At 32.9% G+C, this 16,904-nt stretch overlaps 1 protein-coding gene and 1 pseudogene across 3 annotated transcripts; both read right to left on the bottom strand.

Annotated features, from left to right (window-relative positions):
- Positions 1–688: 688 nt before the first annotated feature.
- LOC8281288 lies at positions 689–10,392 on the bottom strand (annotated as a pseudogene).
- Positions 10,393–10,797: 405 nt separating this feature from the next.
- On the bottom strand, positions 10,798–15,101 carry LOC125369368. Of its 3 annotated transcripts, XR_007214925.1 has the most exons (5): positions 13,997–15,101; positions 13,728–13,853; positions 13,253–13,338; positions 11,124–11,285; positions 10,798–11,015 (listed from the first exon to the last, which is right to left on the bottom strand). XR_007214925.1 is itself a non-coding variant. In XM_048371507.1 (4 exons), exons 1-4 carry the CDS (start codon positions 14,135–14,137, stop codon positions 10,958–10,960), a joined length of 411 nt encoding a protein of 136 aa, XP_048227464.1. In that variant the 5' UTR covers positions 14,138–15,101; the 3' UTR covers positions 10,798–10,957. The 3 variants fall into 3 exon arrangements, 2 of the variants coding, with proteins under 2 accessions (XP_048227464.1, XP_048227465.1); XM_048371507.1 differs by lacking the exon at positions 11,124–11,285; XM_048371508.1 differs by lacking the exons at positions 10,798–11,015; positions 11,124–11,285 and adding an exon at positions 11,292–12,072.
- Between the last annotated feature and the right edge of the window lie 1,803 nt (positions 15,102–16,904).

Genomic DNA, 16,904 nt, shown 5'->3' with positions numbered 1-16,904 from the left:
AAGGTGGTCGTATGGCAGTTTCTGCAAGCTCTGACCTATCAGTGTTTTATACAACTATGGCTGAACTTTTGACTATTAGGGAAGGGTTTCGGTTTGCAATGAGAGTGTGGGTTCTCTGACTTAGAGGTTGGAAAGTTATTCCACTAATGGTATTGCCATGGTGCTTGATAATGTGATTTATTTTCTGAGTAATTGTTTGGTTGTTGAAGACATTTATATGTTAGCTGGTTTGTTATTTGTGAACAGTGTGATATAGTAGTTCATGCTTAGCTGGTTTTGATAATTTTTTGCAATTTCAAAATTGTAAACCAGTGATACATTCAGATGCAAGATATATCAAATAAATGCAAATGCATATATGATATATATGAGGCATTTAATAGTTGTGTGATTAAATTTAGAATAAAGTTAGTTCACAAATTTTTTACATCATTTTTGTTTCCTATAAGATTATAAAATCTGTAATAAAAAATATTTTTAAAAATAAATTTAAAGTATTATTGTTTATTTTAAAATTTTAAAAATAATTAAATAAAATTATTAAAATATGAAAAATTCAGGATTAATTGATAATAAGGCAAATATAAATAAAGCACTAAAATTTGTTTTTAATGGAACTTCTGCTGGAAAAGTAAAAAATGAAAATAAAAGAAAATCTCATTTAAAATATAATCAAAGGACACAATTCTAAAGACCAAATCTGTCTGAAAATCTTACTAATTAATTACCTACAAACAATACTTGTTTTGATTATTGATTCTCTGACAAATAAATACTAACCCGTGGTGTAAGAAGGACTTGGCAAGTTGATAACAGTACCCAATTCTAAATAAAAGAAAATTTCATTTAAAATATAAGCAAAGGATACAATTCTAAAGACCAAATCTGTCTGAAAATCTTACTAATTAATTAGCTACAAACAATACTTGTTTTGATTATTGATTCTTTGACAAATAAATACTAACCCATGGTGTAAGAAACTTGGCAAGTTGATAACAGTGCTCTTAACCTTAATCATCATGTTGATGTTGTTTCTTGTGTCCCTATTCCACTATCCTTCAGACCCTCTCATCAACAATTCTTTCTTTTAGTTCTATACATAATTTGCCATGGAAAAAGCTAAATTGATAAGACTTAGACTTAGCTAATCTACTCGGAGCCTGAGTTATTCACCTGGAAAGGAAAATGATCCAGTCCATGAGCTGGCACAGAGTTGATCTGAACTGTTCCTGTCTCCATTGCATCAGTGATCAAGATAGCTTTCTTGATGTCTCTTGTGAATACACAATCCTGTGTTCCATTGGAAAGTATTAGTATCTGACATGGATGAAAAAAAAGGAAATAATAATCTGTACTATATCAATAATACCTAGAGGCCAAAATTGCTAGCATTGCAATGGTGGATTCCTTCTTCAACAGAGTTGATTCTGATAATAGGAAGAACAGGACCAAATGGGCTCCTCCCATACAATTCTCATATCAGGTCTTGCGTTATCCAACAGTAAAGGCCAGATGAGGTTTCCTTTTCTCTTGTACTCTTGGCAAAACGTTGCTCCTTTCTCTTTGGCATCTTTGATTAGTCCTTCAATGAAATTAGCTGACGATTCTATAACTACTGGGGTTATATCACAGTTATCCTCTGGCCGCCCGACGCTTAGTTTTGCAACTCTATCCTTCACCTTCTCAACCAAAGCATCAGCAACTGAGTCCATCACTCACCACAACAACCTTAATTGCAGTGCACCTTTGTCCACTGTATGAAAAGCCTCCTTTTATTATGTTTTCTGCAACCAAATCGAGATCAACATCTTCCAGGAATTGCAATGCAGGCATCTTTTCCTCCAAACTCCATCTGAAGTGGGATCATCCCTGCCTTCTTCGAAATTGCAATACTTGTGTCTCCTCCGATGAAGCTGAGAAGGAAAGAATACGAATTAGGTGCACTCAGGATACAACTACTTTAAAGGAGGAATAAGAGAAGGTTATTACCTTATGCAGTTAACACCAGGATGCATAGTAAGGAAGTCGCCAATCTCAAAGCCATTACCAGTGACACAGCTGATGAGGCCTTTGGGAAAACACAAAATTTGGTTACCTTTGCTTAGTCATTTTGAAAGTTCTGTTAGACTTACATCATTAGCCAATTAATTGGGTATTAGCTTCCTTTTGAATGTATTCATACCATTAAAACAAGGGATGTAATTCCTTATTTCAATGTTTTTCTTGTTTGTTTTTAAGCAGGACCATAACAGAAAAATAATAGAAATGCAAGTATACCTTAGGAGTGAGGCAGTACTTTGTCCTCTCATTTCCAGGAAAACTATCAGAAACCAAGAACTTGCCATCTCCAGGAATTCTTACTCCTTACTCCCTCTACTGCTATGTAAGAAATAAGATCTCCATATCTCACAACCTTCAAGAGATCAGAAATACTAAGACAAACATTTCTTCTTTATTATTAATGAAAACTAAAACCAGGACAAACTGACCAATGAAATTTAGGACAGTTGTATTGTAGCTGGAGAGACAGTGTTGTAAGGTTTCAGGTTCATTACTATACGAAGTTCATTAAACCAAAAAAAAAAACAAAAACTAAGAACAACAGGAAAAATTGTTAGGCATACCTCAGAGAATGCATCTTTAGCTGGTTTTGCAATTTCTTTCACCAGGCACTCAGTAATTGGAGCCTTGTGCTCTTTCAGGATAGCAGCTGCCTTGTGAAGGAGCTCTGCTCTCTTCCAAAGAGGAGTTCTAGCCCAAGCTTTCTGTACACTTTTTGCTAATTCCATCACCTTGTTTTATATAGTAATATACAACTCCCTATTGATATTCGGGAGCCAATCCATGTACCGTTGACAATAAAATAGCAAGTTGCTACTAATTCAAAACATATTGACTAGTAAAGGCATAGCTGAGTAGAAAAACAAATTAATGCAGTTTAAGGCTATCCAGAGGTAGTTTATAAATATAATAAAAACTTCAACCAAATGACTAGACTCGGGCAGTGCTACATAAAAGTGATGCAAAATTGTTACCATGTGGCATGTTGTAGTGTTAGAAAAGATTTGAACCATTGATACAAATTTCTCACTAAAAATATATGCAAGTACATAGTATTATATGAGATAAGGTAGGGTAGGAAAATAACCTACAGTGACCTAAACTACCCTTTTAAACTTCCAAAAATGATTATAGATAAAAAGGTAAACATCATTACTATATCTATGACAACTCCAACTATATATATATATATATATATATATGTATACTAAATGCAAAGTAACCCTCACTCTTTAAAGAAGAATTCCATTAAAGTGGGGAAGAAGAGGCCATAAATGGGAGAGGCAGCAGAGTACATGAGAGATGATGAAGAAGCTGCAGCAGAATCAAGGCCACACTTTGTGCTGGTGCATGGAATCAGTGGAGGAAGCTGGTGCTGGTACAAAATCAGGTGCCTGATGGAGAATTCAGGGTATAAAGTGCCTTTTATTGATCTCAGAGGAGCAGGCATATGGATAGAGATATATATATGTTGGTCATGTTTATAGGTGATATTGGTCGGGCACAGTGCTGGAGGGCTAAGCATAACGCAGGCCACTCACAAGTTCGCAACGAAGATTAGAGTAGCAGTATATGTGGCTGCCACCATGCTCAAGTTTGGTTACTTGACGAATCAAGACATTCAAGATGTGAATTTCTATCATACCCTACCGACCAATAGACGTATATCTTAATCTGATCGTTCATATAAATACATATTTCAGATTTCTTTTAACTGAATTATTATGATCACCTTTTAATTGATAGGACACAGAAGAACAAGTTTATTCACAGTAATGATGATGAATACTGCTTTTTTCTTCTTTCCTTTTGAGCGTGTGTGTTTGGGGATGAGGAGATTATAGGGATGTATGGTAGCCAACTGTCTTCACCAACTATTGAGTTGTTACCCACATCATGACTTTTGAGTTCTCACTTCACCATCTCCATATACATTACTGTTACTGTTCCATGCCAAAACAAAAACAAATTAGGATATTATATTTAATTAAATTAGTATAGGCAGAGAGAGGCAGGCTATTAATTCACTTGAAGGAACCCTCACCACCCACCTAACACTACGTAATTTTAGCTACGTGTTAAAAACATCACTTCACTTGTCGTCATGGTTTGTACTATTTTAGGGATATATGGTACCCAACTGTCTTCACCAACTATTAAGTTGTTACCCACATCATGACTTCTGAATTCTCACTTCACCATCACCATATACGTTACTGTTCCATGCCAAAACAAAAACAAATTAGGATATTATATTTAATTAAATTAGTATAGGCAGAGAGAAGCAAGCTATTAATTCATTTGGAGGAACCCTCACCACCCACCTAACACTGTGATTTTAGCTACGTGTTAAAAACATCACTTCACTTGTTGTCATGGTTTGTTCTATTTTCTGTTCCTTCCTAAGGAAAATGGGGTATAAAACAAATCTCCTAATAACACTAGTCAACTAAAAATATGAATTCCAGTTATATGTTTATACATAATATAAAACATGTACCTGCAGAAGAAAAAAACAGGTGCATGAAGATTGAAAGGAATGCTTTCCTACTGTGTGACCATGAGCATTGCAATGCTCCACAATATGGCGTGTACCATATGAGCATTGCAATGCTCCTCAATTTATTGTTCAATAGTTCAAATAGCGATATGTCTGGAAGACAAGGAAAAGTGATACAGGATCAACCATACTTTAAGGCGGGACATCAGGGGTGTGCCTGAGAGACGTAAAGTGCAACATCGAAGAAAATAAAGAATTAAACTTCTGAAAGAAATTAAAACTTACACACACAAGTACATATTGATACAATCAACAATCTCTTATTCGTAACAAACGTTTGACAAAAACCGAGTAAATAAAAACTTAATGCTAGACACATGGCATAATTAACAATTTAACTTGTCACAAAGATAATGGTAGCATCAATAATTTAACATGGCATAACTAAAATCAACATGAAAAAAGAAAAGTTATTTTGCTGCTTGTAAATGTAGGATGTGAGGTTTCCAAAAAAGTAGAGAGAAGAGGAAAGAAAAAAAGAAAGAGGTTGTGAGAGCCAAAGGACAGAGAACTGAGGGGCAGCAGAGAAAGAATCAAAAGTTCAAAGACATCGTTTTATGGATTGAGCCAGTGAAAGAGTTTAACAAATAAAAAGCAAGAAAAGAAGGAGGAACTATTTGGGTTTAGAAAAAATAAAGGTAAAATTGGAGTGAAGAATAGAGAAGGTAGAGTCAAAAAAGAAAACATAAAAGAAAGATGACGACAGAGAGATAGAGGAGAAACTTGGTATTGTGATGTAGAATAATTCTGGCAGCAACGTCATATCCTCCTTCTTATCTAAAGCAACATGAATTTCTTTCTTTCTTTCTTATAGTTGGTTTATTTTAATTTGGTATGCATGATCTTCATAAGTTCACTTGCATATTGAGATTAATGCTGGAGATTGTATAAATATGGAAACAGTTAAAGAAAAGGGAAAAAAAAACTTTAAACTAAAAAGCTTGTGCCTACAGCTCCCACTTTTTAATGTTTGAGGCGTTAGGGCCTGTGCCTTATGCACTTTTAAAAACTATGGGATCAATTAAGCCACATTACTACGTAAAAAAGCATTAAATATAATTTAGTTAAAATATATATGATGGAAACTGATATCCTACTCTGAGAAGTAGCACAATTTGCAAGGCAGGGAGAAGCAACATGATTTTCTATGATGTAATCTAATAATGCACCAGTAGCAATCTGCCCACCCTCCGTAAGCCAGTACTCGGGGATCATTGCTGCAGGAATTGCAAAAAAAAAGGCCTCGAGATTAAGTTCAGCAATATATTGCTGTAGACAGATAAATGCTGACTTTTTATTAAAGTATGATGATATGTATGCATGTCTACACATCCATGTCTTAAAAATCATTTCAAACATTCACAATACTCCAAAATGATAGCCTGCCCCGGCATTGCAATAATTTTCAGAGAGACAAGACATTAATATTAGAAATCCTAGATGTACCTGACCAAAAAGGTTCTCAAACCCCAGAAATGAACAGCTTGCTCTGTGATACAGCCATATGACAAGTAGAAGTACCACAGACTAAAGCCATACGATGAATTATTGTTTCCTTATCATGCTCTGTAAAGGCAAAGTTTATAAGAAAGTGAGGAAGTATCTTTTTTTACTAGTAAAGACAGTGTTGAGTAGAAAAACAAATTCATGTAGTTTAAGGCTATGCAGAGGTGGTTTATTAATGTAATCAAACCTTCAACCAAATGACTAGACCCAGGAGTGCTAAAGTATGGCATAAGAAACAAAATGCAAGTGAAAATTCATTTAGCCAGTTTCTGCAACTTCTTCTCTATAATACATAGACCACCAAAACATTGAAGGAGCAATGAGGTAAAGTCTGCCATGGGTTGTCCAATTCTACCATCAACTTCAAGCCCTGATCTTAAGCAAGGGCCTTTAGATTTATTTATTCACAACTAATCTATAAAATTTTCTAGCATAATTGAGGTAAACGTCATTGAAGTAATACTTCCTTCAAAGTCCTTTTGTCTGTTTTTCTCATTTTTTTTCTTAGAGAGGTGGAGGAAGGTGGAGGGAATGGGACGAACCGAGAGAAAACAATGACTAATAGGAATTCCAGCAAAGACAGAACAAAAAAAGCTGCATTATGTTTTGCACTTACTTAAAACCTCTCTCCTAATCATTTATTGTTTTGTACCTATTTATATGTCATAAAAGTTATGAATTGAACTGAAGATTTAGAAACAAGAGCTCATGCATCCCTGACCAGCCGCATTCAGGGCCATCATGGCCTCATTGAGACCAGCATATTTTGCGGCAACAGCACCGAAAATAACAGTACCTAATACTCGTGGTAGTACAATAGGGCAACCTGCACCAGTCATGAATAAGTAAGCATTAAGTTCGTTAACATGCACACAACACTGAAAACATAATAGAAAAACTATTATTCTCAAAAGTAGTTAGAGCAAGCTATCATAGTCTTACAATACTGAATTTAGTGCATGTTTCTTTAATTGTATACATGTTCTAAAAGATAAATTTATTGCAATCCCAACTTGCACAGTTCTCCTAACTCTGTAACTCACTATGAACCTGATTTCAAGAAAATAAAATTCAAAGAATCACGAGATTTAATGTTTTGCTCCAATTTTTATAATTTCAACACCCAAAGTGTATTTCCGTAATTTCTAGCTTTGCAAGGAGAATTTCTGTAATTTCCAGTTTTGCTGGAACAATAGTTAAAATTTATTTTAAAAGTCTTTATTTTATTTTAAGTGCGAATTAGAAGTTTAACTTAATTTAGTAGTAGTAGGATTAGTTTAGTCTATACATACCTACGCTTGTAACAACTACTATTGAGAGTTTTCCAAGTTTATTAACAAATATTTCTTGCAAATTGTTGGTCTAGAATTGTGTGTTTTAATTTTCTTTAGGTGTGACTCCTAAACCTTCAAAGTCTTGACTGTTAGAAATTTTCTTGTCTTTTCCTTTCTATTCCTCTATTTCATATCAGAATTTCTGCTAAATTAGAAATGAAATTCAATCTTAACCTTTATTTTTCAAGAAATCAACATAGAACAGGTTCCTAAATCCGTCCTACATCAAAACCTTATTGGTATGAACTATTCAAGGTTCAATTTGAGGTTTCATAAACTATTCAAGCCACCAATTCAAGATTGAAAGACTCTCCTAGCAACGTATATTCACAATAATTAATAACTAGTGAACATTGAGACTTTACCATACATTATATCAAACTGGGAAAAGAATAATGAGAAGAAATTGCAGTGACAGAAATGAAACTTTACAAAGGCTATCCATTGATCAAAAGAATGCACTATAATTATAAAATCAGTGGGAAAAATTTTAAGATGTGAACAGTATAAAGAGATTATGAAGATAAGTGACACAACCTAGAAATCAGTCTTAACATAAGAAGTTCTAAAAACACTTTCCTGTATGTTGATGGCAAGTTTTAAATAAAGTATCATGAAATTGATATCAAAACCAGTGCAATAATAAAACAACTAATCATATTATATCAGACTGAATCAGGCACCATTTTCAACTTAAACTAAGGGCTTAAATCCCATAAATTCTTGTATCGAAGCCTGTCAAATATTCATTGAATTAAGGGGTAATTGCAATTTTCCAAACTAGAAAGCAATCCAACGAAACAAGGAAGATCCCTAATTCTAGTTTAGAAAATACTCTCTGGGTAGTCCTTAGAAAAATAGCCATAAGTCAAGATCCGACCAATTGGATCAAAATGCCATTTTATACCCACACACTACACAGACGGGAAACAACATACCCAAAAATCAACTATTCATTTGTAGTAGAATTCGGCATATTAATTTTCAAATTTGACTGTCAAGAAAAAACTTAGTACAGAATTCAGGGCATAAGCAAACAAATATTAAAATCAACCTTTAATTGTAAAACCAAAGCTCCCACCAGCAATGTTTCAACAAATATATCACATGCTAATCACATGGCATAAAAAAAAGAAAGATTTTCTCAAGCAATTAATCATCTAAAACTACTATTTACACATAATCAACAAACTGTCATCTATGACAGATTTCTGAGGCTCTACTCAAAATTGTCTCAAAAAAATTCTAGGAAGCATTACTGGTACCATTTTTTCCACATCACAAGGACATTAAGTCTAGTTTCATTTCTAATTGGTCTTGTGCCATTTGAAAAAGTGAACAAGGAGGACTAAATAAAACATTGTAGATACGTCAATCTGTCAAGTCAGATTGACCATGAAAATCTAATACTCAATTTTACTTCCAAAACAGTAGAATTAGGCCTCCACAAAATAAATAGTTTTAGAGGACGGATCAAAGTTTCTATAGGTTCAGATTTCACCTCATTTGGAGTTGTGGAACTCTAGATAATGCTCAAACAAGTGGACTGTCACACAGGGGACAGAATTCCTAAATTCCAATCAAATTCACACTTCGAAGGACCAACCTAAAGTTCACATAATTTGGCATAGCACCAATCTAACATCTCATGCCACAATACAAAAATTAAGCCATAAACACAAAATTTGGTTACCTTTGCTTAGTCATTTTGAAAGTTCTGTTAGACTTACATCATTAGCCAATTAATTGGGTATTGGCTTCCTTTTGAATGTTAATTCCTTATTTCAATGTTTTTCTTGTTCGTTTTTAAGCAGGACATAACAGAAAAATAATAGAAATGCAAGTATCCCTTAGAAGTGAGGCAGTACTTTGTCCTCTCATTTCTAGGAAAACTATCAGAAACTAAAAACTTGCCCTCTCCAAGAATTCTTACTCCCTCTTCTGCTGTGTAAGAAATAAGATCTCCAGATCTCACAACCTTCAAAAGATCAGAAATACTAAGAAAAACATTTCTTCTTTATTATTAATGAAAACTAAAACCAGGACAAACTGACCAATGAACTTTAGGACAGTTGTATTGTAGCTGGAGAGACAGTGTTGTAAGATTTCAGGTTCATTACTATACGAAGTTCATTAAACCCAAAAAAAAAAAGAACTAAGAACAACAAGAAAAATTGTTAGGCATACCTCAGAGAATGCATCTTTAGCTGGTTTTGCAATTTCTTTCACCAGGCACTCAGCATTTGGAGCCTTGTGCTCTTTCAGGATAGCAGCTGCCTTATGAAGGAGCTCTGCTATCTTCCAAAGAGGAGTTCTAGCCCAAGCTTTTTGTGCACTTTTTGCTAATTCCATCACCTTGTTTTATATAGTAATATACAACTCCCTATTGATATTCGGGAGCCAATCCATGTACCGTTGACAATAAAATAGCAAGTTGCTACTAACTCAAAACATATTGACTAGTAAAGCCAGTGGTGAGTAGAAAAACAAATTAATGCAATTTAAGACTATGCAGAGGTGGTTTATAAATATAATAAAAACATCAATCAAATGACTTGACTCGGGCAGTGCTACATAAAAGTGATGCAAGATTCTTGCCATGTGGTGTGTTGTAGTGTTAGAAAAGATTTGAACCATTGATACAAATTTCCCACTAAAAATATATGCAAGTACATAGTAATATATGAGATAAGGTAGGGTAGGGAAATAACCTACAGTGACCTAAACTCCCCTTTTAAACTTCCAAAAATGATTATAGATAAAAAGGTAAACATCATTACTATATCTATGACTACTCCAACTATATATATATATATACACTAAATGCAAAGTAACCCTCACTCTTTAAAGAAGAATTCCATTAAAGTGGGGAAGAAGAGGCCATAAATGGGAGAGGCAGCAGAGTACATGAGAGATGATGAAGAAGCTGCAGCATCAAAGCCGCATTTCGTCTTCGGTGCATGGAATCGATGGAGGAAGCTAGTGCTGGTACAAAATCAGGTGCCTGATGGAGAATACAGGGTATAAAGTGTCCTGTATTGATCTCAGAGGAGCAGGCATATGGATAGACATATATATATGTTGGTCGTGTTTATAGGTGATATTGGTCGGGCACAGTGCTGGAGGGCTAAGCATAACGCAGGCCACTCACAAGTTCGCAAAGAAGATCAGAGTAGCAGTATATGTGGCTGCCACCATGCTCAAGTTTGGTTACTTGACGGATCAAGACATTTGAAGATGTAAATTTCTATCATACCCTACCTACCAATAGACGTATATCTTAATTTGATCATTCATATAAATACATATTTCAGATTTCTTTTGACTGAATTATTATGATCATCTTTTAATTGATGGGACACAGAAGAACAAGTTTATTCACAATAATGATGATGAGTACTGCTTTTTTCTTTTTTCTTTCTGAGCGTGTGTGTTTAGGGATGAGGAGAATATAGGGATGTATGGTAGCCAACTGTCTTCACCAACTATTGAGTTGTTACCCACAACATGACTTCTGAGTTCTCACTTCACCATCACCATATACATTACTGTTACTGTTCCATGCCAAAAAAAAACCAAATTAGGATATTATATTTAATTAAATTACTACAGGCAGAGAGAGGCAGGCTATTAATTCACTTGAAGGAACCCTCACCACCCACCTAACACTATGTGATTTTAGCTACGTGTTAAAAACATCACTTCACTTGTCGTCATGGTTTGTTCTATTTTAGGGATATATGGTAGCCAACTGTCTTCACCAACTATTGAGTTGTTACCCACATCATGACTTCTGAATTCTCACTTCACCATCTCCATATACGCTAATCACATGGCATAAAAAAAAGAAGATTTTCTTAAGCAATTAATCATCTAAAACTACTATTTACACATAATCAACAAACTGTCATCTATGACAGATTTCTGAGGCTCTACTCAAAATTTTCTCAAAAAATTCTAGGAAGCATTACTAGTACCATTTTTTCCACATCACAAGGACATTAAGTCTAGTTTCATTCAAATTGGTCTTGTGCCATTTGAAAAAGTGAACAAGGAGGACTAAATAAAACATTGTAGATACGTCAATCTCTCAGGTCAGATTGACCATGAAAATCTAATACTCAATTTTACTTCCAAAACAGCATAATTAGGCCTAAATAAATAGTTTTAGAGGACGGATCAAAGTTTCTATAGGTTCAGATTTCGCCTCATTTGGAGTTGTGGAATTCTAGATAATGCTCAAACAAGTGGACTGTCACACAGGGGACATAATTCCGAAATTCCAATCAAATTCACACTTCGAAGGACCAACCTAAAGTTCACATAATTTGGCATAGCACCAATCTAACATCTCATGCCACAATATAAAAATTAAGCCATAAACACAAAATCAAACACACAGCACAATCAATAATCATCATCTAAAGTAACCCAAAGCCCTTACCCACTTCATGCAACTAAATAAAATTAAAGAATAGTTACTAACCTAATCATGGAGATAGTAACAAAATAAAAAAATTAAGAAGTTATAATTAGCGTAAGAATCATTCTCAAACAATGTAACCCTTGGAGTTGAAAGCTTCAAACTCATCGTTAGTTCAAAATTTCCATCTGAATCAGAGTAAGAAAGGAGAAATCATCACAGCCATGACAAGAATGCATTAAAAAATATGATTCCTAAACTGCATCATTGCGTAGCAATAATATTTAACAACGCTGGCAAGTGTCAACTCTTCATATAGAAATTCATTGCTTACTTCCATATGTTCATCGAGTAAAACAGAGAGAAGGAAAGTAATTCCTAAGTAGAATAAAAAGAATGAAAGCCCAAAGGTTCAATCTTGTGAGTAAAGGATCACTCATGCTTACTTAGTGTAAAATGTCAAAGTTATTACAGAAGACCCTGACATAAACAATATGATAAAAATTATAAGAATAAAACATGCAATTTTTCTATCAATAAATGACCAAGATAACAGTAGAAACTTCTATTAGTCACCTGACAGACATAGCTTTCTACGAATGAAAGCACAATAAAAAGCTAAATATTTGTTGTGCTAGATTTATGTATATTCTGTGAAACGTGTAATATGATCTGCACTGTAAATTTGACGAGAAGATTAATTTACTAGTATTTGTTTTGCTTTTATAATATAACTACGTCTCCCAAAGGACATATAGATAACCGATGATATGGAAGAAAATAACATTTGGCAAAACAGCATTCATGCAAGTTGCATGTTTGAATCTTACTGGCATACATGGAAAAATTACAAGGGCTAGTAGCCTTGCAACGAGTGAAAACTAAGCTACTCTCTCCTAGTTTGTATCGCAGAGCATTTCAGACGAAAGTTCAAGATATAATACAAGTAGAATCATGAAAGTACTGAAATCAAGAATCAAATTAGTCATTGTTTTAAGCAACAACTATTAAAAACAAATAGATTCGACTATTGCTTAATATAATTATTATATTAACATATTTAGTTACATTATATGTACAATTTTCATCCAACATCCAAATTCCAGTAAAATCTCATCTTAGCAAACCTATTAGCATAAAAATGCACAAGTCTCATGCGTTGGCAAGAAACTATATGGTTTCTGTTTTTCTGTATTGTGATAACATTAAATTTAAGCAGTTGCCATTTATAATTGGTACCATGTTATCATTTCAAAAATAACATCTACTATCTCGTTATAAAAAGCCACAAATAAAAGAGCCTTAGAGGAAAAGTACAACATAAAGGAAATATACATACTAATATTGAAGGATGTATGGAATACTTACGCATGTTTTTCTGCACACCAGACTTTGATTCTGGAACCAATCAAATTCTTAACAAAAGGTTTACCATCATCCGGAGCTAAACAAGCCTGAATTTTAAAAAAAGAAAGTGAACACTTCTAACAGCTGCTGATTAGTGCTAAACAGCATGATATATCATGCTTCAATGCTGACTGTCCGTACATAGATTTCTTGTAAGAAAACCACCAAATTCTAAATCTTTACCAAAACATTGATTCTGTTAGCCCTGTAGCCCCCTACAATATGTCTCAGTAATTATTAAGCCAATTAGCAAGAAATATCAATCCCATAAGCTTTTGTATTCTAATATTGTCAGATTGTAGACGAAGAAACACATGTGAATATCAGTGTCTACTTGTGTTCACTACCTTCACTCATCCTATACTGATACTTCGAATGCTCACAAAATTTTCCAATCAGTGCAAGACTACAGCACACCATGATGAAGAGTTGTTACCTTCGTCATCCTAGATTTTCCTTCTCCGATTTTTCTACCTCTCCATTGTTGAGAACAAACATGTCCAGACTTGATAGACTGGTTGACTGAAGATGAATTACAAATCCCTTGATTGCAACTGCTCTTCTTATCCCAGGAGATTAAATGACACATGAAACATCCAAAAACTTTTCAACAACCATTGCAGGATCATTTAAAAAAGAATTTAAATTAAGTCACAAGTATCAATCATAAGAGACATAATTATGCAACCATTACAAGAAGCATACCAGATGTTTCTCAGCACTGGTACCTTGAAAAGAATTTACTTTATTGTGATCCGGAGTCCCACGATTTTGCGCACATATATAGGCAACAAGTTTACCATAATCATCTAAAGGAAAGCCCACATATTGCACTCCTTGATGCATGTAGGGTACAAGCTTTGAAACACAATTTTCAATCACCCTCTCACCCTGCTTCCGTGAAATAGGCAGAACACTCTGGTGGTGGAGAAAAAGAAAGTAGTTATCTGATTATCAAATCAATATACAACTTTAAAAGGAAAAAGAATAGAGATCACCTGGTTCCCCTTTCTTAAACTGCCCAAGATAGGGGACAGAAGCTCTGGTGATACCTCTTCAACTTCCTACAAGACCATGATCATAATGTACCCCATAAACAGAAAAACAACATGAGGACGGTTTTCCCTGAAAGTTGTCCACAACCCATTCCAAAGAATTATTAAGAGATGCAAGAAATTAAAGAAACTGATCGCACACTAAAACTTCATTAAACCCATTTGAAGAATAAGAACTAAGAAATATGAAACAACATGCTAGATTTAGAAAGTCCAGAGTTATTGATTTCTTCTCTTCTCTCCATGACTGCTGCGGTATGCAACAGATTTATGTCAAATGCTTGAGAATAAACCCATTTCCCCTGTTTAAACAAGAAGGTAACAACGATCAAACTAAATCTACAGAAGAATAGGTAGCATCACAAGAACAAGGAACAGAAGAGAGGCATTTTGATTAAAACTGAAATTGAGGATTTCAGCCCTAGGAGAATCGTAGGATTCATTGTGGGTTTCACAGCTGAGCAATAGGAAAATAATGGAGGGAAAAGAACGTTTCAGATGCTCTTATGAGAATGGACTCTTAGTATTACGCATGAACGGTAAAAAATTTCCTAATTAGCTACATTTTCCTCTTCCTCAAAATTCAAATGCTTGAGAATAACCCATTTTCCCGATTTAAACAAGAAAGTGACAACAATCAAACTAAAACGGACCGACGAGGAATGGATGTGACGGTGGAAGTGGACATCTTGGCGGAAAAAGGAGAGGAGGGATCGGGAGAATGGGAGAGAGGAAAAGAAAGTTTGGGATTCTGTAATGAGAATGGACCCTTAATATTCATCATCGACGGTAAAAAAAACTTCCTAATTAGCTACATTTTCCTCTTCCTCAAATTCAAAGAAAATCCTTAATTTTTTTTTACCATTGGAATTTACCACACTTTTATTCTATAAGTAATTTCAAAATTTTAATTTAAATTGAAAGATTTTTAGCTTAGCATTTCTACATTAATTAATGAAAAAATGGTTTTCGCCGAATTTATTAAGAAAGAAAATACAACTTTAATAAAATTACAAATACAAATTAAAAAAGAAAATTATATAGTATTATTGTCACATTCTAACTAAAAAATTTATGTTTAACATAAAAAAATATATATTTTATCCATCGATCAGGACAAGAAAAATATCATTGGACACATAGAATTTTCACCATAACCAATTATAATATTTTTCATATTTTCTTTAATAAAGAAAATAACTTTTTAGGTTATCTTTAAAACATCTTATTTACTTAAGTTATTTTTTTGATATTAACATGATAAGTATATTTATTTTATGTAATATAATATTCATATTAATTTTATATTATCTTTTTAAAATATTTTAATTTCTTTATTTTATCTGTTCAATATGATTCATAATATGAAGTAATACTTTCAATCCATTCCATAAAATAGAGTAATTATTCCTTTCTTTATTTTAATTAAAATCATTTAGAAACTTATTTTTATATCTTAATAATAGCTACAACTTATTTTTATAATTAATTATTTTATTCGAATATGATCTTTTTTTTAAATGATTAGCCGAGCTATACTTTCTTTACCTGATATTTAATTTTTAATCATTTTTTTTATTTATATATGAGTTATCTTTTTACTCAAAGTTACAATTGCCTTTTATTAACCCAAACAATAATCTTTCCTTTTTAATTTGGAAAATTCTATGAAATTTGATTTATGTATCATGATTCTAGTGTATATGATACAATAACAACAAGAGAAATTAATTTAAGGTCTGATGTGAATAATAGATAGATAGAGTAAATTTAAATCTAACTAGAGAGCAAAAGGGAAAGAAAAATTAAGGATGATTTGTTAATGTAAGTGCTTCACCGTAAATCATGCATCATTGTTTTTAAATGCTAATCGAGAGGATATAATTTGGTACAACTTCTTAGAATTATATGTGACTTATCTTCTTAAAAATGTACATTCGTCTTAAAAGATATTTGAAATTAATTATTTTTATTATATTAATATTTTGATAGCATTTCTCTGAAAATTGAGTAAATGCTCTCTTAAATTTAATTTTATATAATACTTAATTCTCTTCATTAGATTTTTTTATCAGCCAATCTAGTCAAAAGACACAATTTATAAATAAAAAATAATTTAATCTTTAAATTTAATAATAAATATGAAAGAGAACACAAATTATTTTTGGTAACTCAATTTTAACTAGATATTAATTTTAGCTTGATGAATTAGCCACTTAAAACTTTTTAAAATTAACGGCGTTTGACATTATTATTGAAAAATAACTAATGATTTTTCAAAAAACAGTCGACAGCTACGACTTCAATTCGTAACAACTCAAATTTGAAATTTCTCACCAACTCTTAATTTTAAATGAACAGACAAAATTAACTTTTTATTATTTAGTTTATCTTATTTACTATTCTTTTAATTTTAATTTAAAATAACTTCATTTGAATTATAAATATTAAAAATATTTAATTTCCTGTTGTTTTTAAATATGATAAAAAATATTAAATATCTGAAGTTTTATTAAATTTTTTTACTAATTAATTTTATAATTATATAATAATAAAGA

Source organism: Ricinus communis, chromosome 1 (genome assembly GCF_019578655.1).
Source record: "Ricinus communis isolate WT05 ecotype wild-type chromosome 1, ASM1957865v1, whole genome shotgun sequence".
Lineage (NCBI taxonomy): Eukaryota > Viridiplantae > Streptophyta > Magnoliopsida > Malpighiales > Euphorbiaceae > Ricinus > Ricinus communis.
This window is presented reverse-complemented; position numbering and strand designations above follow the sequence as displayed.